Source organism: Dromaius novaehollandiae, chromosome 1 (assembly GCF_036370855.1).
Source record: "Dromaius novaehollandiae isolate bDroNov1 chromosome 1, bDroNov1.hap1, whole genome shotgun sequence".
Classification (NCBI taxonomy): domain Eukaryota; kingdom Metazoa; phylum Chordata; class Aves; order Casuariiformes; family Dromaiidae; genus Dromaius; species Dromaius novaehollandiae.
This window is the reverse complement of record NC_088098.1, coordinates 60,513,802-60,541,138: the sequence shown is the minus strand read 5'-3', so window position 1 is coordinate 60,541,138 and position 27,337 is coordinate 60,513,802. Positions and strand designations below refer to the sequence as shown.

Sequence of the window (27,337 nt, the reverse complement as noted above, 5' to 3'; positions counted from 1 at the left end):
TGAAATACCCTGTAGCACTGTACCCAGGACGCTTAACAGTTTAAAAAACTGTTTGAAAATGAAAGTGCCGCTATGCTCCTGGCTAATGGCAGCATCAGAAACTAAGGCAAATCAAACTTGGGTATGAACCAAAAAAGGCTCTGGTAGTTTGACGCAAGTTTTTGCTTGCAATAGTTTCTGATGGGTATCTGCAATCTACCAGATAAACAGTGTGTACTACACTGAGCCCTGTGGCTAACCGACACACTGAAACACACTTGTTCAGAAGGCTTTGTATTGTGGGAAAAAAACAAAAAAATCTCAGTACAGAAGAGATGCTCTAATTTAAAAGAGAAGTAGCATATTCTACTGTAATTGAAGCTGTGTGAATGGGCAATTTCACTTTAGGTATTTGCATAACTGCAGCAAAGAAATTTTTTTTGAATAAAATTCCTGAACTCCAAACAAACCTCTGTTAAGGAAAAATCTTTCCTGAGTAGACCAGCTCTTAAATACATGACAAGTTATGTTGGTGAGTTTAAGGAAACCGAGGATAATCTATATTAAAGTTTTCTTTCACATTTGTAAGGGGAACTAGCTTGTATCATTGCAAGTTATAGTGGGTGTACTGTGTAAGGAGTTATGATACCATAAAATCACTTACATATTTAGTAGCATCTGTGGGCACTTTTCTGAGTTGCCTTCCTCTTTCCTGTGGACCTAGTTTGCAGCACAGTAAGTCTGTGGACACACTGACATTTGTTGTCATTGACAAAGGGTTAAAATCTGCATGTGTCTGTCATTAGTTCCTGGCTTACTTTTCTTTTCCACTTCCTGACAAAACCTCTTTCTTTTTGGTCTTGGTAAAAGGGGAGGGAGCAACATGTTTTAGAACAAATGCATTATCCAAGGAAAGCATGTTCTGGCGTACTGCCAAGCGGTATGGTTATAGCACATTAAAAGCTTAGATTTGATAACTCTATCAGCCTGTTTGCCTGGAAAGCTGAGAATTATTGTTAAAGGAATACCCACCTAGAAGGCTTGATGGAAGTGTGCAAAATGAGGTGGTATATAGCCTCTCTAATCAATCCGAATATTGCCCTTATTTGTGAAAGTTTTCTTCCAGCAAGGAGGTTGGCTGTTAACTGCTCACAAAGGCCACAGGAGCGACAAGCTCAAATACTGGTGCTTAAACTGCTCTGCTTCTCTAAGCTCCAGCCTGCTACACGGATGCCACAGTAAACAGTTCTTTGCAGCAGCTGTGTTCTGGTCCTCTTGAATTTTTGGCAATTTGTTTGCTGGCACTTACTGTTGTCATCTTAGTGCCACCCTGTACATGCAGCATAGCCTACAGAACTAGTTTTATCACCATGTCCTAGAACAGACAATGTCTCCCAAATTGTGATGGCTGCTCCTTTTTGCTCCAGTGTCTCTTTTTCCACTCTCCTGGAGTATTTAAAATACTGTTAAGAATGGGCTTCTGGTAGCCAAGAGGATTGCTGTATTTTTTTGTGACAGCTTTTCTGCAGCATAGATGCAGACCAGGGTACAGCCTTTGCTGCACAGAGCCAGCAGCTGCCAGTTCAGTGTAGCTTGAACTTGTGAATTCAGTAGGCCAGCTTGGCTAGCAAACTGCTTGTGTCTTTCTGTTCACTGGTTACGTCTTTCAAGTGAAGCTCATGTTTAGCAAAAATAACCTGATCTTTGTAAGTGTCCCAAGGACACCTGTTAATGAAATCCTGCTTGTACGAGTAGAGCACATGGCTAACTGCTCATGAGATTTCCTTCTCTGGATTATTTGGCATCTAAAGCCCAGAAACCCTCACAATAATAGTTTAGGAATCCAAAAAAGGAGACTTGTGTCAACCTGTAGTTGTTTTCTGAAGATACTGAACTTCCCTGAGTTAAAATCCAATGAGAAGTGAAAGCAATTCAAATTGTTTTAAAATGCCTTCTGATAGCAGCATGCTGCACTTGATGACCTGTGACCAGGAATGCAAAAGTGTGTGTGGTTTCGCTTAGCAGGTGACCATTTATGACTCATAAAGGAGAATGCAATTGAAACAGTATTTCTGCAATTGATTTTTTTCTTCCTTGGCTTACTCATGATTACAGAAAGTCTAGTTGCTTCTGCTCTAGTTGTGTGGCAGAACTTAAATGCTCACTCATAGTCACCCTAGCGCAATGATCTGGTGGGTATTGTTACATACTTCCTTAGATTTCACTGTTGCCAAGAAGTCATGGGAAGTTTCAGCAGGAGCCAGCTATCCCAACAATAATAGTCCTAGCCTGCCCGAGGCGATTTTTATGCATTTCTTCTGAAATCTTTCTGTGCGGTTTCTGATATACTTGCCTTTACGTGAAAGTATGGTCTCTTACAATGTCAGCTGAGTCCTGCATTCGTATTTGCACAGTGTCCCAACTCCCGAGGTGGGTTCTAGTTGCGTGATTTCTTTATAAAAACATTCAGGAGTTCAGAACTTCCTCATTCACAATAGAAAAGGTTTTACCCAACTGAACTTGTTTGCATTGGAGGAAAATTTTAGTATGTGCATATTCACACTAACTGCTTTTTTTAATGACATTTTTGAAATTCTTAGCATCTTCTGAGCCCAAATGCTGGGCTGTTGAAGGCATTTCCTCCAAGATATGTTTCAGTTCATTGCTTCCCAGTATAAAAATATTCATATTCTGTCATCTGAAAATAGATCACTGTCTCTCAAAAACAAGTTTAGCAGAGTTAAGCCCCTACCCACACACCCTCCCTCTCTTCTATTCCCACTCCATAAACATAATTAAGTATTTTTTTAGTATGACTTACTAGGCTGTTACTTGAACTCATTGGTACATACTCTATTCTTGATTGTGAGAATGTTGGCCAAGAAGGAAAAGATGACAGGTACTTCTGGGGTACTGACTGCAATGAGGATCTGTGCCAAACTGTATAAAATCTGTTATGAGAGGTAGGGTAATAGTCTCCTTTAGAGCAGACCCATTTCTGAGAAAAACATCAGAGATCCTATTGGGAACATTAGTAGCCCTTAAATATCTTTGGAGAGGCCAGGGAGTGTTCACTTACAGGAGACGGTGCCAGAACCCTCTTGCTGCTATAGACTGTTGTACGGGTTGTATCTGCAGCTTCTCCCTGTGGGTATTGCCTTTGTGGGCATGGTAACCCATGGAGTAGTTTAATGGCTAGAGGACTCCACTCCTCCCTTAGGAGCTGTGTTTTCTCTAAGTTCTGTAAACCTCATTGTCAGCTATCGAGTATATTTTAAGCATAAAGTTCTGTCTGAAGAAGGCGACAAACATTTCTCTTTGAACTTTTGCCTTATATCCATTAAATTGAATCATTAGACTTAACAGCGATTGACCTTGACTTGAGTAAGAGATGAATGCTGATTTACTGCACTTTACCAAAATAGCAGGATAACCAAATAAGTGACATTCTGCCTTCTTACAAATGAAAAGGCAAGTGTTTTAGATGTTTTCTCTTTTGAATGCGATTTATGGTCCTATACATTAAGTACCTTATCTAGATCTATGACCTGCAGCAATTGCATTTCTTCAAAAAACTCATCTATATAGTCTGAACACTACCTTTCAAGCCAAATCTCTTGCATTGATTAACTGTGACATTGTAAATAATGTTGAAAATGTTGTACTATTCAAAATTATTTTCTGAAGGTTAAGGTTAAAAGGTAATATGTTTATTTTTACTTTGCTATTAATAATTCATATTACACTGGCCATAATATTAATTATGTTGAGTGACTAATGCTCAGTTTTCAGTCTGTCTTCATTATACAGTAATCCTATCCTTACAGTTTGTTTTGTGCCATCTTTTGACTGTAATATTGATGTGAGATGTTAAGCGTTTTTAGTTCTCAATGGTTGCCATTAAAAAGAGTGTATAATATTAATAAACTGCAGAACATCTCAGTGTCTGCAGTGCATATTGGGCCATACTAATTTTTTTACATCAGGATTTAATATTACTAGCTAGGTATGATGTGGATTTGTTAGGCTTTTTTTTTTTTGGTTTTGGAAACTCAGAACACTTTCACAGCCATGTAATTGGGTAGTTTATGCAGCAGAGGGTTGTTGCAATTGATCCTAGGGGAATAGAGATCATTCATTATAAATTGTTTTTATGCAGGCCTTTAGACCAGCTTTTTTATGTATGTATTATCATAGTTGAAAAGGATTTACCGCACCCACTATGCAGTATTTGAAGCCATTTGTAGACCTAAATCCTCTTTTTCCTTGACTTTGTTTCTCAGACCACCAATTCTCCCTAGTCCTTCTCCTTCAAAATCCATTCCAATCCCACAGCCCTTCCGACCAGCAGATGAAGACCATCGGAATCAATTTGGGCAACGCGACCGGTCCTCTTCAGCCCCCAATGTTCACATCAATACAATTGAGCCAGTCAATATTGATGTAAGTATTAAGAACATTTAGGTCAGAAATGGTGGATTTTTTTTTTCCTTTACCCATATCAATGCATTAATTTGTAATGTGCACACACAAATACTAAATTTTTAAGCTAATTCCTGGTGGTCTCTCAGAAACTTCATAGATAACAGATAGGAAGGTTTTTGCTAGTCAGTGCTGTAAGAGCGCATATAACCCCTTCTCCAAAAGCAGAAACTATGTTTTGACAGTCCTTTCATTTTCAAACAGCCAAGCTATCACAGTCTATTGCTCATTTTTTATGATTAGTCCCAAGGCTTGTACTGCTAGCTGTACCACAGCATTAAGAATCTGAAAGCCAGTAACCACTCTTGCAAACCTTTCTATGCAGTTATATATTTCTTTATATGAGAGATTTTTTTTTTAACATTTGGACTTAAGAGTTGCTGGCATTGAAGGAGATATGTTTGTTGCAGTAAGCTGCATTCAGATTTACTGAGTGTTGCTTCAGATTTCAGGAGCCAAATATATCTTATTGTAAACATTCTTTCATAGTGTCTAGAAACTGCTACAATTGATGTGTTTTCCCCATTTTTGAAATTTCTGGATGCGGAATTGTAATACTTAATAATGGTTGATAGTAAGCATAATGCCAGCAAGCACCCTTCAAAATGTTCTCTTTGCAATTTAGCTGATACATATGACTTGTTTTTTATCCTTAAGTCCACTTTTTAGAAATTACTCACTTGTCAGGTGAGCAGTCTTGAAGTCTGCTTGAACATTATGAAGCACAAAATCCTTTTTGCTTTGAGTGAAAGGTGAAAAGTTAGTTGACTATTAAGAGTGTGGCTGCACAGTCATTTGCATATGGTGTATAGCACTGAGTACAGCTAGGAGGCAGGACCAGCAATTTCAGCAACACAGCAAATATATGAAGGAATAAAATAATTGTGTAACCATAGCCTTGATGCCCTGATGTTAAAAAAAACAAAAACAAAAAACCCCTTAATGATGCAAATGAACCTACAGGTGGAATTTGCTAGAATCGTTTTTTGTTCAGAAAACTGCTATTCTTAGTGTAGTTTGCTTGCAGTATGAATAGTTTGTAAAAGATACTCTCAGTTAACAGTGGACAGCAAGTGAAGTGCAATTAGTCATTTTTGAAAAGAAAGCTGGGTGTGTAAATGAGGTACAAAAAAACAGAACTCGTTTGACTTATTTACCTCAATACAGGAAATAGATGTCCCAGCTTCCAATATGCAAGTTCAAATATTTTGTGTGACCGACCAACAGTATAACTAGAAAGCTTGGTTCGATATTTCTTCTTGCATTTTGGCCAACTGCATGTTTAAATCATTATTTTCTTGTCAGCATCTGTTGTTGTGTGCCTTTCAGTTTGCTGCTGTGAGATGCTGTTTTAAATTAAATAATTTTGAAAAGTGTAATAGTTGTTATACTCCTCTTTGGAGTCGCTGTTGTTAGTAAGTCAAGATAGGAAACAACTTTTATTTGCTGGACAGCTTAGATGGTTATGGATTCCTAATTTCCCTAATTCTCCTCTTTATTCTGTAATGTAAATGAGAATATGGGAATTGCATACAATTTCTTTTTTCCCCTTATTTATAGGACTTGATTAGAGACCAGGGTTTACGAGGAGAGGGAGGTAAGTAATGTTTAAAGTAGCTCCTGTGCTGTATTTAATTCCACAATTGCTTTATCCCTTCTCTTTGTCTACTTTCTTCTACAAAGCACAGACACAAGGGGGAATATGACTAGAACAAAAAACAAATTTGCATTTGCTTGTCCACGATCTTAGTATCTGTCTGACAAAGGTTTGAGTCATTTGCCAGCCATTCTGGGAGTGGGGGAGACGGAAGGAGAAAAAGTTTTGAAGTGGTATCTAGCTTTAGTTTTAAAATTATCTTACACTCGTATTTTTTTCCTCTCACACAGTCTCTCACTCACATGACTGCACACAGATATGCTCTAACTCCCACGTCTTTCTCAAAGATTTTTATGCCTGTTGTTACCCTTCCACCCATGGAAACAACAATGGCTTTTCTTTGAAGTCCATTGACACAGTAGATGGACCTTCCATATGAATCGCTGCATCCTAAAGCAGCATGAAATACTCCACTTCTTCTCCCCCTCTACCCCTGCTGAAGATGCTGCTTTGCTGTACTGCATGCCTGTGCTGATCTTGGAACCAAGTTGTTAGGACCTTAAGTTGAAACCAGCTCTCTTTATGTTCCTTTCAGTAACGGTGTTGTATGCAGCCTTAGTTCACTGTAAAGAGAGAACTAGTGCCAGAAGATAGATTTATTATTCTTCGTGTGTTATGCACAGGCCTATTATGTCAGTTCTCCCATTGGTTGTCAGGGTCTTGCAAGGGCTTCTCATATGCTTTGTTTATACCTTTGAAATGATACAGCTGTGTCTAATAAAGAGGGCAGGCGTGTGACAGTTTCTCTAACTCCAAATTATTAACACAGTCGTCTCCTATTAATTATGACTTGCTTCAACCATAAGCAAAGTCTGAATTACCTTGATGCACTCCATCTTGATCTCTAAGGTTTTGTACCACAAGCTGTCACTAATTTTTTTTCTCCCATTGGAATCTGCTAGCTAGTAGGATAGTACCTACCTACTGGTTTGTGTTTGGGGGAGCTGTTTTTTCTTATGCCAGCAATAGAACACTTTTAAAACAAATTTCCTTTAACCCTGCAAGCATACTAGTTTAAAGGTGCCAGTTTTAACGATCTTGTATGTCTTGGTAGGTGTGGCTCTCCACAGTTTTGCCCATTTTGTCCAGCATTTAAATGTTGTGCTATCATGTTGGTTTTGAATTTTGATCATAAACTGTCTGCTTGGCATCTGAGAACAATTGGCTGTTCCCATTCTTGAAATAATGTTTTTAATAATTGACATTTTTTTCCTTCAAAGTACAGAAGCAATCTATGAATAGGAGTCAAAGCATCCTAGTTATTTCCCATGACTTCTTTCATTTCTTCTATGTGTCTGTCTTTCTGTCTCTGCCTGCCCGTCTCTTTTTCTCTAACAGCCCCTTTGAACCAGCTGATGCGCTGTCTTCGGAAATACCAATCCCGGACTCCCAGTCCCCTCCTTCATTCTGTCCCCAGTGAAATAGTGTTTGATTTTGAGCCTGGCCCAGTGTTCAGAGGTAGTTGGGCTCTTCTTTCTTGTTTTCACCCAAAACAAAATAAGTAAAACCACAGATGCTGTTTGTGCCTCACCCTCACACCGTGTGTATGTAAGTGTGTGAGTTTATCAAAACACCTCTGTTTTTTTGCTTGGCCTGGCTGGAATGCTTTGAATGTGCTTTTCACACATACTCACTTTCACCTTTACACGCTTGAAAATGACTATAAATAAAGTCTGACTTAAATCTTCTAAAGCAAGGAATTTCATAGTTGAGGTTTTTATATGGACCTTAACATAATTTTTCTAAACAAAGGTTCTTGGATTTCATTGGAATGGTTTTAAAGACAAAGTGGCATCCTTAACTTAGAATTTCCTTGACTGTTCATTTTAAGTCAGTTCAGTGCTTTAATGGTTTTCTATATGCAATATTCCTTGTTTTGAAAAGTAATCTAGGAAATAAAATGTGAGTAACAAACATTTCCATTGATATCTTGTTAGGTCTCAAACTTTTCAAGTAATGTCAGCTTCTAATAAATACTTCATTTTTCGAGTTTTATTATTACCACACTGGGGCAGTAGATGATTTAGACCAGATCAGGCTCTTGTGTAGTTCTTATTTAGTAAACTTCCAGTGAAATATTTGTGTCCTGAACTGCACAAAATAAGACTTTCGTTTTTCACGTGTTATTGACTCTGGGGATAATTCAGGCCTTAAGCTGTCAATGGATCTGTTGTATTGCACAAAATCCCAGAAATCTTGGGATTTCATATACTGGAAAAAAAAGGACTATTAAGTAATAGCATGGAATATTATTATCTTTATATGTATGTATACATGCAGGAATGGGTAATTCAGTGCATGTAGTGTGTGGTTTTCAAATGCTACCACCTTGGCTGTTTCAAAGACTTTTGTTTGAGAATATATCAAGAGCAGTTCACTTTATGAACTTGCAAGATTGTTCCAGAATTTTTTTTAAAAAAAGATAAGTGTTCCCAACAAGCAGACTGACTACAGAATGGAATACATTAAAACAGCTTCGAAGCCCCAGATAATAACTTAAGCCCAGTGTTATCCTGGAAAACAGGCCTTCTGATATTACTATGAACAGATAACTATAATGTTCTACCATGTACTGTAACCTTTTTCACTGAAGGGTGAATGTTGTGCTAGTGTTTCTTTGTATTTAAAAATTTAGTAGGAGATTCTACTTACCTGTAATGAAAGTATGTTCTAGTAGAGCTTTGATATTACAGAGAAAAACTGTAACGTAGTAAGTCTGGGGAAAAATTTTCCCATTCTTTAAGCATCATACACTTAATTTAATATATGTGTGGAAGCTGTTCTTTAGCTCACTGGCTTCCAAGTATGTGTAAATGTTCAGATGCCTAATATGCATCATTATTGCCGCTTTAGTATGCGGGACAAATGTTATGGGTGCCGCATCCCATTTTTGATGCGTTGGTATGTTGTTATTGGGCACTTCCACTTGTATGGACTTTAGCTCAATTAGGAGAGGTGATGATTAGTGTAGTCTGATAAATTAGTACACCCAGAGTGACTGGACTCAAGTTATAAAAGTTAAAGAGGAATTTGAATTCAGGTTGGCATTAGGAGACTCTTTAGGTAAGAAGGGGGCTTCTGAAGGAGTATGGGGAGGGAGTACTGTCTTTCACCACTTCCCAAAGCACTGAGGTAAGAGAAAGCACCGGAGTGTTGAAGGTCTCACAAAGTGACATACATTGTTTAGCAGAGCAGCATAAATCTAATTAACAGTTGACTATTTTATGTCCTTTGCATTGGGGGTGTCGGCATAACCTTGTTGCTAACAATTATAGTGTATTTTAAAAAGCAGTGTCTAGTGAAGTGTTTTATTTGTAAAGAGGCATTGGAGCTCTGAAACACAGCCCTATTAGTGCTGTTTTCCTACATAGCTTTGTTTATATAACATGTATGCTACAAATGTACTATGCTCTTTGTATTTAATAGAATATGCTTCAAATAGCTAACTAAAGTATTTGGGGTTTTTTTCATCCTTTCCACAATCTTTTATTTGTAAGAGCTCTCTGCTAACAGAACTTTAAAACAGCCAAATTTTTTTGAGGTGGCACTTGGAGACTCAGCTAGAAAACATTTCTATATTTTGCATTTAGTCTATTTTAATTCCAAAGCACAGTATCTCAGCTATTTATTGAGCCCCCAAAAGGTTAGCTACAAGAAGTCTTGAGAGGCAGCTGCTGTTAACTGGAATGCTTCTACTTTTCTTGTCAAAAAAACTGGTGGAATTAAAAAAAATACATACTTTTTTATTTAAAGAAACAGTGTCTTTCTGATAATTCACAAACAAGAGACTGAGGACTATGTGTTATATAGGGATTTTTGCTATAGACTTTGTCTCCTCCTGTTACCTAAGTGAGACTTGAGCACTAATTTAGTATTAGTACAACACTCCTAAAGTATGTATTTGTTCCCTCTTAACATTTACATTGATGTTTGGAGATACTGCATCTTAAACAAAATTCTTGCACTTAGTACATTCTTATAAGCTGGCTTCTTATAATCATAGATAAAGTTATGTTGTTTCTGAAATTTAGGTTCAACTGCAGGTTTGTCTGCAACCCCTCCTGCCTCTTTGCCTGGGTCACTTACCAATGTGAAAGCGTTACAGAAATCACCAGGACCCCAACGAGAGAGGAAGTCATCCTCATCCTCAGAAGACAGAAATAGAATGGTAAGGGAACAATCAATTATTTTCATTCCTCTATAGCACACACCCATGTTCTTCTCACTTTTATTTTATCAAAGCAATCAGAACTTATTCTGAGGACGTGTATTGTAATGATCAAGGACTTTAAACCAATAAATAATGGAACATTGAAATCGTGGGACTATACATAAGCACTTAAATCATTGTCTCTACTCACTTTTACTGCGTTGCACCCAGAAGTCTTGGTGTGCTTCTCACTATAATGCTAGTTACCCTTCAAAGAACAGTTTAACTTTTCCCACCGTGTTTCACGGACAGTGAATGTTCTCTAGTGATTCTCAAATGTAATAATACATAAAAATTACCCCATTTTTAAATTCACATTTAACCTCATTTATTTTTTAATTCTTGTTCAGTCATGAGACTTCTTTTTGTTAAGACTTTCTCAGTTTTTTTACTACTTTTGACACTGCTGGAAGTCTGTGAAAAATATTTCATGTCAGGAAATTGTTTAGTATACCTACGTACTGAGGTTTTATACATGCCTAGCTTGAAAATAATGCAAGATTAAGTCGTAATTCAAGCACTTAAATACTTATTCTGCAAGTCAAATGCAACATTTGAAAGAAAAGTTATTTTAAGATTTTCATAATATAAAATACTGATATAAAATATTTAACAAAAGGCATTAAAATATTTGCTTTCTTTTTTTATTTGTGCCAAGAAAACCCTTGGTCGACGGGATTCAAGTGATGATTGGGAGATACCAGATGGACAGATCACAGTTGGACAAAGGATAGGGTCTGGATCATTTGGAACGGTCTACAAAGGAAAGTGGCATGGTATGTGGCCCTAATGGAGAAGAGTTAGTCTCAAGAAAGTGACATAATCTGAATGCTTTCTAAATTAAAAAAAGCAGTGTGTTAAATAGGTAGAACTTCTAACTGTTTGGAAACTCAACTCTTGCCTGTATTGGTGAATGAGGTAATATTTAGGGGTAAAGCTGAAACAGTTACTCGTGAAGCTGAAGTATCCATCTCACAGAATTAAAACCCCCTGTGTGTGTGTGTGTGTGTGTGTGTGTGTGTGTGTGTGTGTGTGTGTGTTGGGGGGGGGGACTTAGACACAGCTAGGATTTCTCATCGTAAAGTAAGAATAATGTTTATACGCTTTTACAGAATATTTACTTATTTTAATATTGTAGTTGTTGATTTCACCACAGCTAGAAAATAGGGTATCTTAATATTTGCTCTATTTAGCATTTTCACAATTGAAGATTCTGTGTCAACGACACTTTTTAAAAATTGCTATTTTAAGGTGATGTGGCAGTGAAAATGTTGAATGTTACGGCACCTACACCTCAACAGTTACAGGCTTTCAAAAACGAAGTAGGAGTGCTCAGGTAAGAATATTTTTAATGATGTAAGATCATCTATGTAGATTTACACTTCAGTAATCATTGCATTTTGTATTTCTGTTAGAACGCATCGGTCTTATTCCTCCTCCATGATGATACCTTGAACAGAAAATATAACTTGCAATTTTAAAACATTTCTTTGCATCCACTGCTAATTCTTCCTTCTCCTGTGTATGTTTGTCTGTACAGTCATGTTGTGAGTGTACATACATCCAAACACTCGAGACGGGACTGTTTTTTGGTATTATAATGCCACAGGGCACAGTCGAGCCTAAGTGTGTACTGTAGGCCCTTCTTTCTTCTCATCCACATTCTGACATTGAAGGAGAGCATGATTAACTGTTGTTTTCCAACAGCACCACTGCCCGTATCTTCTACCGTTTAATTATTTCTTTTCAGTAATTGAGTCTTCTGGAGGTTTTTTCTATGTATTTCTCATGAAGTCACTTCTTGATCTTTTGTTCATGTTTCCTGCTGGTACTTTCTCAGGGAAAGTATTTGTCTTGGGTTCAGTTCTTAAAGGATCCATCAATACCATATGGTAGACTATTTATTGGAGAAGACTGTTGGCACCCGATTACTGTCTTAGGCATAATTCTGTTTTAAGAAACTAGAAAAAAAGCCTGTTGTCTCTGGGAACCTGTTGTGTTGAGCTGGGTGCTGCTTCTGGAAGAGCATCCTCAGTAAACATGCATGGTGAAAGGGGATGGTCAGCCTTTTCCCTGTAGAAATGTCCTGAAAACTCTGAGCCCATAATTGTGAAAGGAGAGGCTTGCTGGGGTACGCTACCACAGATACCTGTGCATATTTTTTTGACATACCTGTTCAGGAGAAGTTACTGAAAACCATAGTCTGATGTCAGAAATCTTGCATTTCATTCCAATTTTCCAAATTTCTGCTGGAAGCCTCATAGCTGGAGTCCAGTCTTTCTCTGTTGTTGATCATTTCAGCACTTACAGTAGTTAGCTGTCTTATCCTTTGACCCAAGCAAGCTAGATTTATCTGTAAGTGTGCCTTTTTCTTTATGCTTTCACAGTATTTTTTGAGTTTTGAGGTAGGATTTGTGAGAAACTGCTGATTTTTATTCACTCTGCAGTTACTTTCACCACCACTTTGACAAATCCTTGAAACTGAAAAAGGCACAAGTCACATAATCAAAAACTGGCTAAATCTGCAATGCTGCAAGGACAAAAGGGTTCACACTCTAGGCTCCCATGTTGGTTTTCCAGTATAAGATACTGTGAAAAGCTATGCTGTCTTCAGCAGCAGCAGCATGGATTTAAGAAGCTACCACAGCTTGGTGTGTCAGGTTTCATCAACAGTGAGCAGAGTGCCTTCAGTACCGAGCTGTTTTGAAAGAAAAATGCCTTTCTTTTTCCTCAGCCCCTGAAAAAGTTAGGAAATACTCCAGCACTCAGACGTGTCTCCTCTTGGTGATCTCTATTTGGTATGTTTGGAGGTACCCAGTTCCTCACCATCCCCACTTGATGACAATAAGGCTGTCATTTTCCGTTCTTGGATAGTGAGAAGGATCTTTCATATTTCACAAGGTATCAGTAGATTCTTTCGGGCTTTGAATCTGCTGAGGTACCTACTGAGATGACCCTCTCTGGATTGTCCTTTGTGAACTTTTTGTGTCTGGAGTTGCTCCTTCTGTCCAGGAGGTTTGATTTAAGCTGACCAAATCTTTGTGGTGAACACCGGTCTCTTCCAGTGTTGTTTGGAATCAAGTTGATAGAGAATACTGTATCCTACTGGGATACAAGGATATCCAGTTTTCATATCTATTTCCATCCTCACTTTTATGGTGGCTCCAGATATGTTCTTATCAAACAAAGCATTAAGAAAAGCTGAAGCCTTGTCAAGAAAATGTACTGTTGTTTTCTGAAGAAAAGGATTGTCCTTTCTGGAAGCCTCCAAGACTGGAATTTAGTTTTAGAAGTCCTCTTTGTGGGTGGCAGCATCTCTTAGTTGGAAGGGGGTTACATAAGAGCAGGCCTACCTTCAAACCATTGCTGTCCCTCATGGACCTGGTGGTAACAGTGTCTTCTGATCAGTACTGTGCTGGGTCACTTGCAAATGCAAGAGGAAGCAGTGCTTGCCCCACGATAGCTATTCCATATCATCACGATAAGAAGGGCCAAAGACTGGAATAAGACAGCAGATGAGATAATTCAACAATAATTCAGTTGCCATGTTATTTTAGGGAAAGCTGGGCTTGACTGAAGAACTTCTATTTGGAATAGATCCATTTAGACTGTGATAGTTCCACCTGTTTTTTTCAGTGATTTCCTCCTGATCTTTTTTTCAACAGGAAAACACGACACGTGAATATCCTGCTTTTCATGGGTTACTCAACAAAGCCCCAGTTGGCTATTGTTACACAATGGTGTGAGGGGTCCAGCTTATATCACCATCTACACATCATTGAGACCAAATTTGAAATGATCAAACTAATTGATATTGCACGACAGACTGCACAAGGCATGGAGTAAGTATCATATTACTTGTTTGCAAATGAATGTTGGGGCAACATTTACTTAAACCCTTCACACTGACTGACACTAGCAAATTAGCCAGGTTAGCATCTGCTTACTTTGCCAAGACTAGGGTCCTGCCTTGATGAGAAAGGCATTTGGTGGAGTGTTTATTACTACTGATCAGTAAAATAGGTATTCTTATGTTCTTTCGTTAGAACATAGGGAAAGACAAATCATCAAGGAAGATAGTATCAGAAAGTAGAATAAAGATAACTACAGTGTAGTTAAACTTTCAATCTTGTGAGCAAAACAGCCTTAATTCTTGCATTAAGAGAAGGAGTAATAAACAAACAAAAAGTTTGAATCTGTACCCAGAATATGCAAGACAAAAAAACAAATTCTGCAACTTTGTCAACACCAGTTTCAACAGATGATCAGTTTAATATAAAACATTCAGTTTCAAGGATAAAGCAGAAGTACTTAAGGTTCTGAAGTTTTATTGTAAGCTGTGAAATACAGTGTCTGCTTTAAGGACAAACAAAATGGTAGTAAGAAATCATTTTTATCTTTAATGGGAACAGCCATTGTTATCAATATCCTGTTTAAGAATCCTTTCAAAAAAAACCTAAGTCACTAACTTTAAAGTAGTTAAATAATATACTAATTACTTTGTGAATAAAATTTATTTAATTTTTTTAATTTTAATATAAATGTGCATCTATTGATTAAAAAGTGTGAATTATGTAAAACACAAGTGAATCTGGAGTTTGCATTACCTTTATTACCTCTTTATAGCTTGTACTTTTCCTGTAATAATTTTTCTGTTTAAGGCGTTAGAGTATATTCATCACAAGGCAGATAGTCTTATAGTAGGAGGTAAAATACAGTTTAAAAAAAATCACCTAGTAAACTGAAGGACATGATCCTGTAAGGTAACACAAAAGGTAAACAGCCCTATTAGTGAAAAGAATCAATCTATAGTTAGTTCTTCTCATTTAAGTATTGTAGCTCTTTATTAAATAAAGTAATAGATTTCAGCATTTGGAGAAAACTTACCTATTTCATTCCAAGAAGTCTGTGTGAGTAATTATTACTCCCGTAAAGGTTACAGAGTGAGTAAGAATTTGCAGAACTAGCCCAATATTCTCTGTCAAAGTCAGACCCCTGATATAAGATCAGAGAAATTACCCTCCAGCTAGAGAACTAGTAAGACGATTGAAATTAATAGTGCCATTTTTCTACCAAGTATGTTATTTTTAGTCAGAGGGTGGGGAGGTGTTTACAGCAACCAGCCTCAGGCTCCTGCTAGTCTGCTGATCTCCCCAGGCTCCCTCTGCAGGCAGTGGAGATGCAGAAGCTCTTCTATAAGCAGGAATCAAAGCAGGAACCTGAACTGAGGCTCTTCTGGCAAGTTTGTGCCAATCTCATTGACTTTGAACAGAGAGCCACAGAAGGCTAGTTGCCTACTTTAGGCTAAACCTATGCAGTCAGCATATTTATGGGGTACACACTGAGAACTGAGCAGCACTTTTGTGTCCCACAGTTTAAAAACAGCTTGCCTAAAGCTATGAACTTTCCACAAGGCATCTGACAGTCACCACAAAGGCTGGGGGAGCAGAGCCTTCCACCCTGAATGGCGTGTCAAAAACAACTGAAATTCTTTGATTTTGATTCTGAATATTGTTAGACAGAACTGAAAAACAGAAATTGGTGCATAATAGTTATTTCATTGTTCAGCAGCATCAGATTTGAGCTGGAAATATTTTTATTTTACTTTTGTTATTCTTGACTGCTGGAGGAACTATCATGGGTAACTGAAGTTTTACCACCTTGACAAATGTGTGCAGTTTGAATGGATGAAGTTTGTGTTTCAGTAGTACAGTGAACTTTGAGCTGATGATTAGTGAAATGTCATTTAACCCACCCAATCTATGATGTTCCTTTTCAGTTATTTGCATGCCAAGTCAATCATCCACAGAGACCTCAAGAGTAATAGTATCCTTTCCCAGAGGACTGTGGAACGTGACACCAGTCGTCTTTTTTTCTGCCAGAAATGAACTTACTAATGGGAAAAGCTGTTCATGTATGAAAATTTGCTGTGTTGAAATTTGTTTGAGAAGGGGTAAAATCATGTAGTAACGTAAGGAATACTTCTTATGTCTATTGAGAAAGTCATCTGGGCCATAGTCTGCTCAGTACTGGTCCAGTCATTACATCTATAATCCTAAAGGACTGTAATTCAGGATGCTGACTGCTTAGAATGTGTATTACATGAGGAATGATAACTTTCTTTAATGGTCGTGGTTGTTAGAAACTTACGTCTAATGTTGCAAATTCATAGCTATTTACAGTTCTTCTGGTGATCTTTAGGATCAGTACCGTGTGTCTGTTTTTCCTTAACATTTCCCCTTTAGATATTTTTCTTCATGAAGACCTCACAGTTAAAATAGGTGACTTTGGTCTAGCTACAGTGAAATCACGATGGAGTGGATCCCATCAGTTTGAACAATTGTCTGGATCTATTCTATGGATGGTAATAATGGGGAAATAGCTTTTGTTTTAAACAATTTAACTACCAGCACATGGACATATGTAAGCTATCTTAAGCTGGAAAGGCCAAGCAGTAATATGAAATGAGTGAATGCTTTTCGGTTCTTCTTTAAGTGTATGTTTTCCAGTAGTCAGCAAAAACCCTAGATGATGTTACTCCCTGTTTTGAGAGTTAAAACTGAAAGGAAAATGGTGGCTAAGGAAAAAGAATATGATTAATCGAGGCCTGAGGAGTAGATGAGAATAGCCATGAAAAGCTTCCTACAAAGGAGCAGGGGAATCACCCAGCCAAAAGTAACTTGCTGTTAACATTTTAAATATTCAGGCATGGTTAGGCTGAAGATTAACTCTTCATAAGAAGGATATTTATGACCTGCTGTGCAACTTGGCTTTCTCCTTTTCTCCCTGAAGAACCTGAAGGCTCGTTTTTTTTTTTTTTTCAGTTATTTTTCAGCAATTTTTCAATGTTGTTATAATTCTAGTTTCAGGATAGCTTCTTAGCCTCTACAGGGTCATTTTGTTCTATCATAGAACAATAAAGGGATCATCAAGCTAGAGAACCAGTGAATTTTGAGATTATGTCAAAATCCACTCTGTACTAGGACCCAGTAACATCTGAAGCCAAGAGCAGGCCTTGCACCTGTTACACTCTGGACAAGTCTGTATTTTGTAACTGGCATGTGAGATGCAGTGTGACACAGTGAAATAAAAACTAATTCTTTCCTTTTGTGGTACAGGCACCAGAAGTTATTAGGATGCAAGATAAAAACCCATATAGCTTTCAGTCGGATGTGTATGCATTTGGGATTGTTCTGTATGAATTGATGACTGGGCAGTTACCATACTCAAACATCAACAACAGGGACCAGGTAAAGGGCATATGGGCTTGGGAATGGTTTGACTTTAATTTGTTGTTTGCTTACTGTAGGCCGACTGTGGCTTCAAACAGAGAATAATTTAGCCTTGTGAAGTGTACATTCTGATGTTTTTGAGATGACACTTCTACATTTTTTTAGATCTGCCTCAGCTGCATAGTACCAATACACCTACTTTGCTTGAGGTATTTTTTGTTTTTTCTACTTCAAGTAGAGATTGTCAGATTCTGAGCTGGTTGCCAGGATACTTATTAGGGAGAGAGCACATTACTTAATAGTAATCTGGTTTAGAACAGTTCTGCGAAGGAGAAGTGGTTTTTCCATATGTTCACAGTTATTTCCCCCCCCCCCTTTTTTTCCCTCCTGAATTGCATTGAATAATAGTTCAGGAACAGGAGTGACAAAATGGAGCAACAGTCATTTCACTGAATGTTTTATATTCATTTCAGTCTTGAAAAATGCATGCACCATCTAATGGAACTTCAGGATTCCAACATCTCTCAAATACTGCTTGATAGAGTGTATGACTTTTCAGTGTGCGTATCCTCGAAGAAGATTACTTAATAGTGAACAAATATTCCATAAGTCTAGTGATACCGCATACCTGTATGTCTCCGTATGATAGCCATGTTCAGGAAGGCTTGTCTGGTTTCTTTTGTCTAATCTGGAAATAGGATCTATGCATCAAGGCCTTTGGTGCAAAGTATTCCATGTCTAGGTGGTGATATATTTATGTTGTATTTGTGTCCACATCCCTTGGTTTTTTTCCAGTGTCAGTACTTGAGAATTGCAACCATAGCAACGTTCATCTGAGAATGCCATTTTATAAGGCTGCTTCCGTATATGTCAGAACACTTCATCCCAATTCATCAGATCTGGAGCAAGTCCTTTTCTCTGTATTCTATTTCTTTTGAAAGAAGGCAAATGTGCAGATTCCTGGCCAGATGGCTACAGTCTTTTAAAAGCAGCATCTGGTCATTGTTTTGTTTTAACCTTTCGAGATTTGAATCATGAGCCCTAGAGATGTGGGTGCCCGGAAGTGAGTGCTGAAATAAATTTTAAATCACAAGTGAAGCCTACATACAAAACGTTACCTGATGTATTGAGTTTTATCATCCCCAATCTATTTTCTAGAAAGAATATAAACATTGGCTGCTCTGTGTTGGTGCATCTACATTAGCTACTATCTCACAGCTGAGATTCTCAGTGAGCAAAGTATCATTCTTGTTGCACCTTATAGTGTCTCTGACCTTAGCAGATTTCTATAGAGTGATTAGGGCTGTTCATGTGGTGACATTCTCTTTATGTAATTAAAAGTAAAATCCCTGTGTATTTATAAAAAGTATTGGAAACAAAAATAATAGTGAATTTTGAATAATTTCAAGTTAAATATTGTAGTTCTTTAGAAAGGACTAACTCCTACGTGCTGGTACGTCTATTTGCAGAAGTAGTAAAGGACAGGATAGACAAGTCTTTACTATGAAACATTGTTCTGGCACTTGGGAATTTCTAAAGAAACCATATGGGAGTTTCATGCTACCTCTTAATGCAAACCCAGATGGAATTAAATCCAAAAGTTGAAAAAAGACCAGGATTATGTTGGTATGAATAACATCTCAAGCAAGCTATATATGTTGTTTTGCCTATGTGTCAAGACGTGAAATAGGTACATTTCATTAACCAATAAGGCATGATAGACCTGCTGGGTCCATCTGACTATTCAGAAAAGGTAGTGATTATCTGCTGCAGCATGACTGGATCTTTGATTAATTAGCTTGAAGGGGCTTTTAGTGTCAGTGCGACTGCAGTACTGAAACTGCATTACGTTTGGCCTTGGCTTGGCATGATGATGTTTGATGTTTTTTCATATTCTTCATATATGGAAAAGAAGATAAACCAGACTTACACTTTGCTTTCCTGCTTTCTATTAAGTGACTTTCAGGTCGATGCTTAAGTTTTAGCCCTAGTATAATGTGAACCTTCAATTTTAAAGATATTGCTGTAAAAAAAATTACAGAATCTGTCTGTGTCTAAATGAAATACCAAACCTGACTTGTAATAGCTTTCCACAAAGGAGAGCCAGTCTGTCTCTTGTTGTTGGTTTCTTTTTGTTTGTTTGTTTGTTTGGGGTTTGAGGGGGAGGGAGTATCAGATGGAAATAACAAGCTTCTATGGTGGAAAAGTATGTGAAGGAGTTTATTTTCAACAGGTGAGGGTTTTTTATGTATTTGAAGTCCATATGTTTCCTAAAATGCCTTTAAGTATGAACTTGCTGTTGACTTCTATAATATGAAACAGGTTAGTATTTTATTTTTAGGTATTCTGTTCCTGCCATGGAGTTGCCTTTTTTAAAACTGTTTTTGTCACTCAAGAACTGTACCTCAGATGGCTATTCCTATAAATGGCAACTGTTTACGAGCATTCAAGTTTCACCTAAATCTCTTTTTTTAAAACAAAAAAAGAGGGAAAAGAGGAGGAGAAGTGTAACCTTTTCTCTGTACCAAGTAGGTCAGCAAGTACTACTCCAAGGAACTTGGCAATTACAATATCAGATACTATTTCCTAGGAGCAGAAAACTCGCTTCTAAGAACTAAAATAGTCTAGCAAAAATTCAGTAAGATTCATCATTTTTCTTATTTGTTACACTGTTTTATGAATTCATCTTCTCCTCCCTTCGTCTTTTTCCCTAAAATAAAGATAATATTTATGGTGGGACGAGGATACCTCTCTCCAGATCTCAGCAAAGTACGGAGCAACTGTCCAAAAGCTATGAAGAGACTAATGGCAGAATGTTTAAAAAAGAAAAGAGATGAGAGACCCCTTTTTCCACAGGTGAGAAATGTTCCTCTTTGGTTCTCAGTTGACTTTACAATCCAAAAAGGAAAAATAAAGGTCAAGTATGAACTCACTAGCCAGTTCAAGATTTTTTTTGTTTTTCTTCATAAGAGTACTGGTTTGGTAGCTGGTTAATGCCATATAATTAGAAATGTTCATTTTCAATCCAAAAAGCAGATATTAAAATTAATTCTATAGTTGGAAAAGCACTTATGTATTGGAGAAAGTTCTACGGGGCAATAGTGAAATTAATAATTGTAGTAATGCACTAACGCTTCAGAGTTAGAACTTGCTGTGTATATTCTCAGAAATGTTTTTACCCCTCTTCCAGTCTCCCAACACTATGATGGGAAACTGATAGTTTTGTCACAAAACTTGATTTATCATCCATGCTGGGAAAGGCTTGGATCCTAAGAGCTGGCTTATTTTTTAACCTTTTATTAAGTATACAGAATCAATGTTAAAAATAGTGAGCTCCCCCTACAGGCTTCATAGTAGTGGTGCTAAGCAAACCGCTTCCAAAGCTGTGTTTATTTGCAGTGATGATGTAGGTACTAGTGCATAAACAAGGAGGTAGAGAAAAGGTAAATACAGTCATAAAGCTCACAGAGGGAAATCAGTATGCCTTTTTAAAGGGGAAAATGTGTCTTCCCAAAATGTCCTTTTCAGGCTTGTGAGGAAGAAAATACCAGAGTGCAAAGTATTAATCTATTTTTAAATGTTTCTGTTTAAATTTGTGAATAGATATTTGTCTGTAATTAATTGATGTTCTGCCTTTGGTTTAATGAGACTGCTAACAGCTTTGGAACACTAGATTTGATCACTGATTTTCTACTTGTTTTAGATTCTTGCCTCCATTGAGCTTCTGGCCCGGTCATTGCCAAAAATTCACCGCAGTGCATCTGAGCCCTCATTAAACCGGGCTGGCTTCCAGACAGAGGATTTTAGTCTATATGCTTGTGCTTCTCCAAAAACACCCATCCAAGCAGGGGGATACGGTGGGTTTCCAGTACACTGAAAAGAAATGTGAAAGCATGTGCCTGTGTGTCTATGTGCTGGTGTGTTCCCATGTGTGCAACACATGTATGTTCTCAGTGCCTACCAGCTATTTTTTAAAGTGTACTGAGGGAATGAAAATGTTGGGCATCAGATGTCCAAAGCAGAAAGTTTGTGCCGGTAAGGGATGCCTTGGGAACAGCTGGCACAAGAAGAATTATAAGGTCACTTAAGAGAAATGGGAAGAGTCACTTCAAAACAAGCAAAAATCATCCTAAGGTCACTGGTTTTCAGTTGTGCTTGTTGTGTCCTTTTTTGCCAAGTTTACCGATTGGAGTTAGTTACTCAGTAATGTATTGAATTTTAATCTACTCAAGCTACCTTCATTTTATTTTTCCAGTTGAGGTCATTCTGTTTGAGCAATAGGCTTTAGATTCTTCAGTTAGTAATAGTCTCATATGTGGGAAACAAGGTGCGAAATAAACTTAGCTGCAAGGCTGAGCTCAGTCAACATTTCTTGTGGTCAACAGAAGTCAGCAGATACAACACAGAATGCAAAGAAAGACTTTAGTGATACGTGACTTTTATTTTGAAAGTTAAGCTTTAAAATAGTGCTGCTTAGAGAACATCTCCTCCTGCAGACGAGCGGTGGTTTGGGGGTTTATTTTTGTTTTTGTTTTTCACCTAAATGTTCTGATGTGCTATAGTTTAGATATCTCAATGTTTTCTTATAATGCAGCATAGAAGGAATTCTGAATCTCTGTTTTGCTGAACTGCAATAATATTACTAATAATGATCCCTGTAACCTTCAGTTTAGCAAGGACTTCAAAATTTAAAAAAAAAATTGTCTGAAGCATAACCAAATTCTTTAAAAGAAAAACACTGCTAACACCCATAATAGGAAAAGAGCATTTGAAAACATAGTTGTTTTCATAGAAATCAGTATTATACCAAGAACTCTGTTAAAATGAAACATTTTAGTTATTTCAATATTGTTATTAATACTACTGAACATATACTGTTCAGTGAGGGATTGTTTTTTTCACTTCCATATAAAGCTGCTAGTTTGACTGGAGGTGAGTCAGTTAGATTAGACACCCGAGAAAGCTAGAAACCTTATCAAGATCTTGTCAGCTTACTTGAAAGACTGTTTTTCTCTGGACCTTTTCTCTGGAACTGATAAATCAGAGTAGTGGTTCAGGTTCTATCAATCTTTGGTGTCAGATATGAAAACAGTGACAACAGTGTTGCTGCATATTTTGCAGTCAGGTGGTTTCTGTTTCTTTTAAACTGTTAAGCTTTTCATTTTCACACATTATTCTGCAACAGAAACAAGCTATTGCTGTTTTTGCTAGGACTTCAAGGGCTGGAAGTGTTCTTAATGGCTTTTGTAGAGAAGTTTGCACTTTTCCTAGCAGTATGTTTTTATGTTAGATCAGAAATTCAGAAAAGTTTTCTACTCTCTTTCTGGCTGCTGAGCCTTTTAAAGCAGGAGGTGGAGTTAGTTTAGAGAGAGATAGGTAATTTCTACATTTTTCTGACCTGATTCTAATAGCTATTTTGGCTTCTACTGTTGGAACGATTTTGGAACTAACTTTTCTTTTTTCATTATGTTATGCAAGAAAATTCAGCTGTTGAAATCTAGCTCTATGGAAACAGTTGTTGAAGACAAAAGTTATTAGTGTCTTAAAAAAATCTATTTCCCATCTTTCTTGTACTTCTACCTCATCTTGGCAGGCCTATCTTAAAATGAAAATAGGATTTGAGTGGATTTTTTTCCTTTTATCCACTAAATTTTCTGTTTCAGAGAGTTGAGAGACATGCCTCTTAAGCCTTGGGGAATGGTATTCAGTGCAGGTTACAATGCCTGTCTCAGTAAGCCTAAGAGCAAGGCTGCTAAGTCTCCTGCAGAATCCAGAAATGCTGCATTGCATGCAGAAAAGGCTTACTTGGATTTCAGGAGAATGCAGAACCATCATCACTGCCCTGTCCAGTCTTACTCTTTCTAGGGTCTGCCAGATAAGTTCAAGCAAGATATTCTTTGGAGCAGTGTTATCCTTGCTGCTGTTAAGATTGTTCTTCAGTGTTACAGGAACTACAGTTATGGAAAAAATGCTGTTATCCTTAGATATATTTGGCCCCATTTCCTGCCGTATCTGTGGTCAGTGCATTACAATTTTTCTTGTGTCACTTGAGGTTTTCTTATACGTCGAGCACCATTCTTGCATCTTTGACCAGAACATGATCTTTACTTCTTACAAAATATTTTTATGAAACCTAAAAGGAGACTGTTCTTTGATGATCGTTGCCCTTATCTGACATAAAGGCATTTGGGCATTTAACTTATGTAGTTTATAGTTGCAGTTTCAGTAGGATTTTGGAACATGTATAGGGCAAAGATGCCTAAATACACTGTAGATTTGGTCAGGGTTCTTAAAAAGTGTCTGCAACTCAGCTGTATTGTTCAGAAACAGATGCCTGTAGGTCTTGAAAATGGGTCTATGAGGACCCAGGCTTTTGGGAGGGGTAGTTTAAACTATGTGAGATTCCTTTTATCTTCACCTCTCCTCATCTGAGTACAGAAACAAAATATGTCTTGGTACCTTCTACTGGACTGGAGCCTCATATGTGCTGCTGTACATTCTCCTGTGGATAGCAACTATCCACATCAGGGTATGTTCCAAATTTTTATTTAGCCAGCAGAGAGTAGCCTTACTAGAAGATAACTACAGTATCTAATGGAAAACTGCTTTTTTCATACTTTTTTCTGCATCTGTGAATGTAATCCAGTCAAGGTGGCAGATTTGGTGTAGAAGTACTCTCCCTTTGATAAGTTGGTTGCTCTCTACTGCAGTGGACACAGCCGGCATGGACCTAGAAGAGAAACATTCTTCTCATTAGGATCCTTCTGAGAAAACATGGCATCTACTCTAGGATAAGGAGTACAGTTAAGATGTTATGTATATCCTTAGTGACCTTAGGAATCCAGATTACTTACAAATTTGTCAGTGGACACTGGCAAACTGCATCTTAAATCCTTCCAGGAACCAGGGGCAGCTAGTTCACTCAGAACATGTCCTTATAGTATAACATGTGGACAGATGAGATTGCTTAATCTTTTTAGCACAGATTTTTCAGTGTGTGCATTTGAGGTAGTGTCCACTTGTTTTGCATATGACAAACATGAAAAGACTGTAACAGCTAACTCGGAAGTGCTCTATAAGAAAGACTTTCAAATGCCGTGTCATTTGGAAATGAATTTCTTTGTTGCCAGTCAAAGCAATTATCTGGAGTTCTGCGTGGTAGGAGGGAAAATATAAAAAGTGCATCAGATGTCCATCTCATAATGAGTAAAAAAGTCTCTTGTCATTTCACATCCCAAATTTTTAAATATGTGGTTTTATAGCACAGTAAGCTGATGGAATAGCCATAGCCTGGCTCCTGCCCTTGCACTGGCAAATACTCTCTGATTCCCCAAGGAGTCAGTTCAGCGCAGGGTTGCATGGGTTTCCAACCACCACCAACAGAGCAGTTCCCCAAAATCATTAGAAAAATCTGCCTGCCCCCAACCCCCAGGTTAGCATTTGCTAGGTCAGCTCTTTGAGCCATCTCGCCTCAGGGCCAGATAGATGAGTGCCAGTGAGGCACAGCAGGGAGGGCAGTGGTCTCCAGCTCAGGCCAGGAGGGAGAGTAGTTACAGCTTAGATTGGCAGTGGCTGTTGCTGAAGTGCAGCCAGAGGTTCAGCAGGGCAGAACTGGGATGATCCTATTCATGCAGGACAAGGCATGTTGGACGTATTCTCAAAGCTGTCATTTCATCCATTCATTGCTCTCAGGCAAGATCTTCCTGTCCTACTAGAAAACAGTGAATGTATAGCTCAAATCATCACCTGACTGCATGCGTCGTGCATCTCGGCAGTAGGTTGCCTGTGCTTGTCCGAGTCCTCCTATAGATGGGGTTTCTTATGGAGGATGAAGAACCAGGTACGGATATTTTACATCTTCAGAATAGAATGGATGACTTAAAGCACTTTTTAGCTACTCCTCAAAAAGTTATATTAAAACCTAGCAGGATAGAAGGTTCCTGTAATGTAGATATGTAGAGCCATCTACAGTCCTCATCCAAGGAAAGCTGTTACTGATAACCACATCTTATATTTGTTCAGTCAACATAATCCCACTGTTAGACAAACATATTACCTAATTTGGTCACCTAATGATCTGAGACCAGATTAGCACTAATGATCTGAGACCAGATTAGCACCTGAATTTTGAAATGGGAGATTTAGCATAAGCTTGTCACAAAGAACATCTTTGCTAAGGTTTTATTTAAATGAAAATCACCTCTTTACAGTTACTGTGCTATCTGAAATACTTCTTGACTTCTGGTCCTGTTTTTCCATTGCCCTTTCCTAATTAATGGTTCATCTTTTATCTTCTGAAATCCCTGTACGACTGTTAAAAGCTGAACTATTAGCAGAAATGGGCTGAAGGACAAGATGAGTAATGAGGGAGCAATCTCTTGTTTATAAATTGATCTTTAATCAGCAGTTTAAGAAAGCAGACTGAAAAATAAATCAAGTAGAGCATGTTTTGAAAGTGTAGCTAAGCATGAATTCATTCTTAAAAAAAAAAAAAACTCACAGGCAATATTTGATGACCTTTTGCCCTTCTCTCCTTAAAAGGGAGGCGGGGAGGGAGAGAAAAACTGCAAAAATTGAGGCATTACTGACAGTATTGTGAAGAGAGCAAGGAAATCGAAGAAATGTGCGAGACAGAAGCAAGAACAATTACCAAATAGGGTATTTTAGAGCAAGAGTCTTATCTTTTGGTAGGACTAGTAAAATAGAAATTAGAATCATCATGAAGCATGGGCTTTTCTCCTTATGTTGTTTTAACTTAAAGCTATCACCACAGGTACTCAAGGCATATTTTGCTTGGGCTCTGGCCCTGTGCCAGCCACCCTCAGTTTAGACCTTGGGTGCGCTCGCTTCTCACTTTGTATGACTCACAGGACCCTCTTGGCTCTACTTGCTGCTTTTCTTCCTGTTCCCTTATATCAGCTATAGCAGCTCTTCCTCCCAGGCCCTGCACATGCTGTTTTTCCCCTCCCACCCATACTGACTGCTGACTACTCTTCTTGGGTCCTTTCTTTATAGAGCAAGCCATTCCGCTGACTTAGTGTCATCAGTCTAAAGTTCTTTTTGCAGAGACATTTCTGATTTGTTTTCAATATGCAGAATAAAAATTTTATAAATCAAAATCAGCACAACTCTTTTTCTTGGGAAAGATGAAAGGACACCAAGATAGAGAACAATTGTTTGGATGTAACGATATTCACACTCTTCTGTTGAACAGAACAAACAGTCTGTTCCATGTATTTATTAATCCTTCGTTATTGAAAGAGCTCTGAAAAATCCTGTCGAGGAAGGGGCATAAATTAACCTAAAATTCATACGAAACCCAACAATGTGAAGTTCTATGTATGTATCTTTTTTCCATCATAAGAATGATGGAGTCCTTTTGGTTAAGCATATTTGGACATGTGTTCCTAAAAATCGTACTAGATGTAATTTCTCTGTGCGTGGAAGAGAAATTTTTGGTTAACGCATTAAGAGGATAAGTATCTTAGTTTCAGCTTCTATTCAAAGCTCTGTGGCAAACTTCATGAGGCTTTAGGCAGCAGTTTTGCTCTGTGCTATAGTTTTATCGTCTTTGAAATGAGACTGTATATCTGACAGCATGCTGAGACTAAATAAATGATATAGAGCGTCTTGAGATCATTGCATGGGAAAACACTGCCTAGAATTATTGTTTATTGAGTAATTCTGAAATAAGCATAGGTTGCTCTATTTCCTTGTGCTCCCTATTAGTGATCCCTAACTTCTGGTCTGGGAGTGAATAGACAATATTGTATTTTT

General features: G+C 37.8%; 1 protein-coding gene across 1 annotated transcript in view; it reads left to right on the top strand.

Moving 5' to 3' along the window:
* Nucleotides 1-27,337, top strand: part of BRAF (B-Raf proto-oncogene, serine/threonine kinase) — an 86,244-nt gene that overhangs the window by 50,262 nt on the left and 8,645 nt on the right. Inside the window, exons 8-18 of the mRNA XM_064514235.1 lie at nt 4,263-4,422; nt 6,022-6,058; nt 10,150-10,286; nt 10,987-11,104; nt 11,580-11,664; nt 13,994-14,170; nt 16,108-16,154; nt 16,574-16,692; nt 17,447-17,578; nt 20,282-20,416; nt 21,264-21,417. Of these exons, the coding sequence (XP_064370305.1) occupies nt 4,263-4,422; nt 6,022-6,058; nt 10,150-10,286; nt 10,987-11,104; nt 11,580-11,664; nt 13,994-14,170; nt 16,108-16,154; nt 16,574-16,692; nt 17,447-17,578; nt 20,282-20,416; nt 21,264-21,417 (1,301 nt within the window). The remainder of the gene's footprint in view (nt 1-4,262; nt 4,423-6,021; nt 6,059-10,149; nt 10,287-10,986; nt 11,105-11,579; nt 11,665-13,993; nt 14,171-16,107; nt 16,155-16,573; nt 16,693-17,446; nt 17,579-20,281; nt 20,417-21,263; nt 21,418-27,337) is intronic.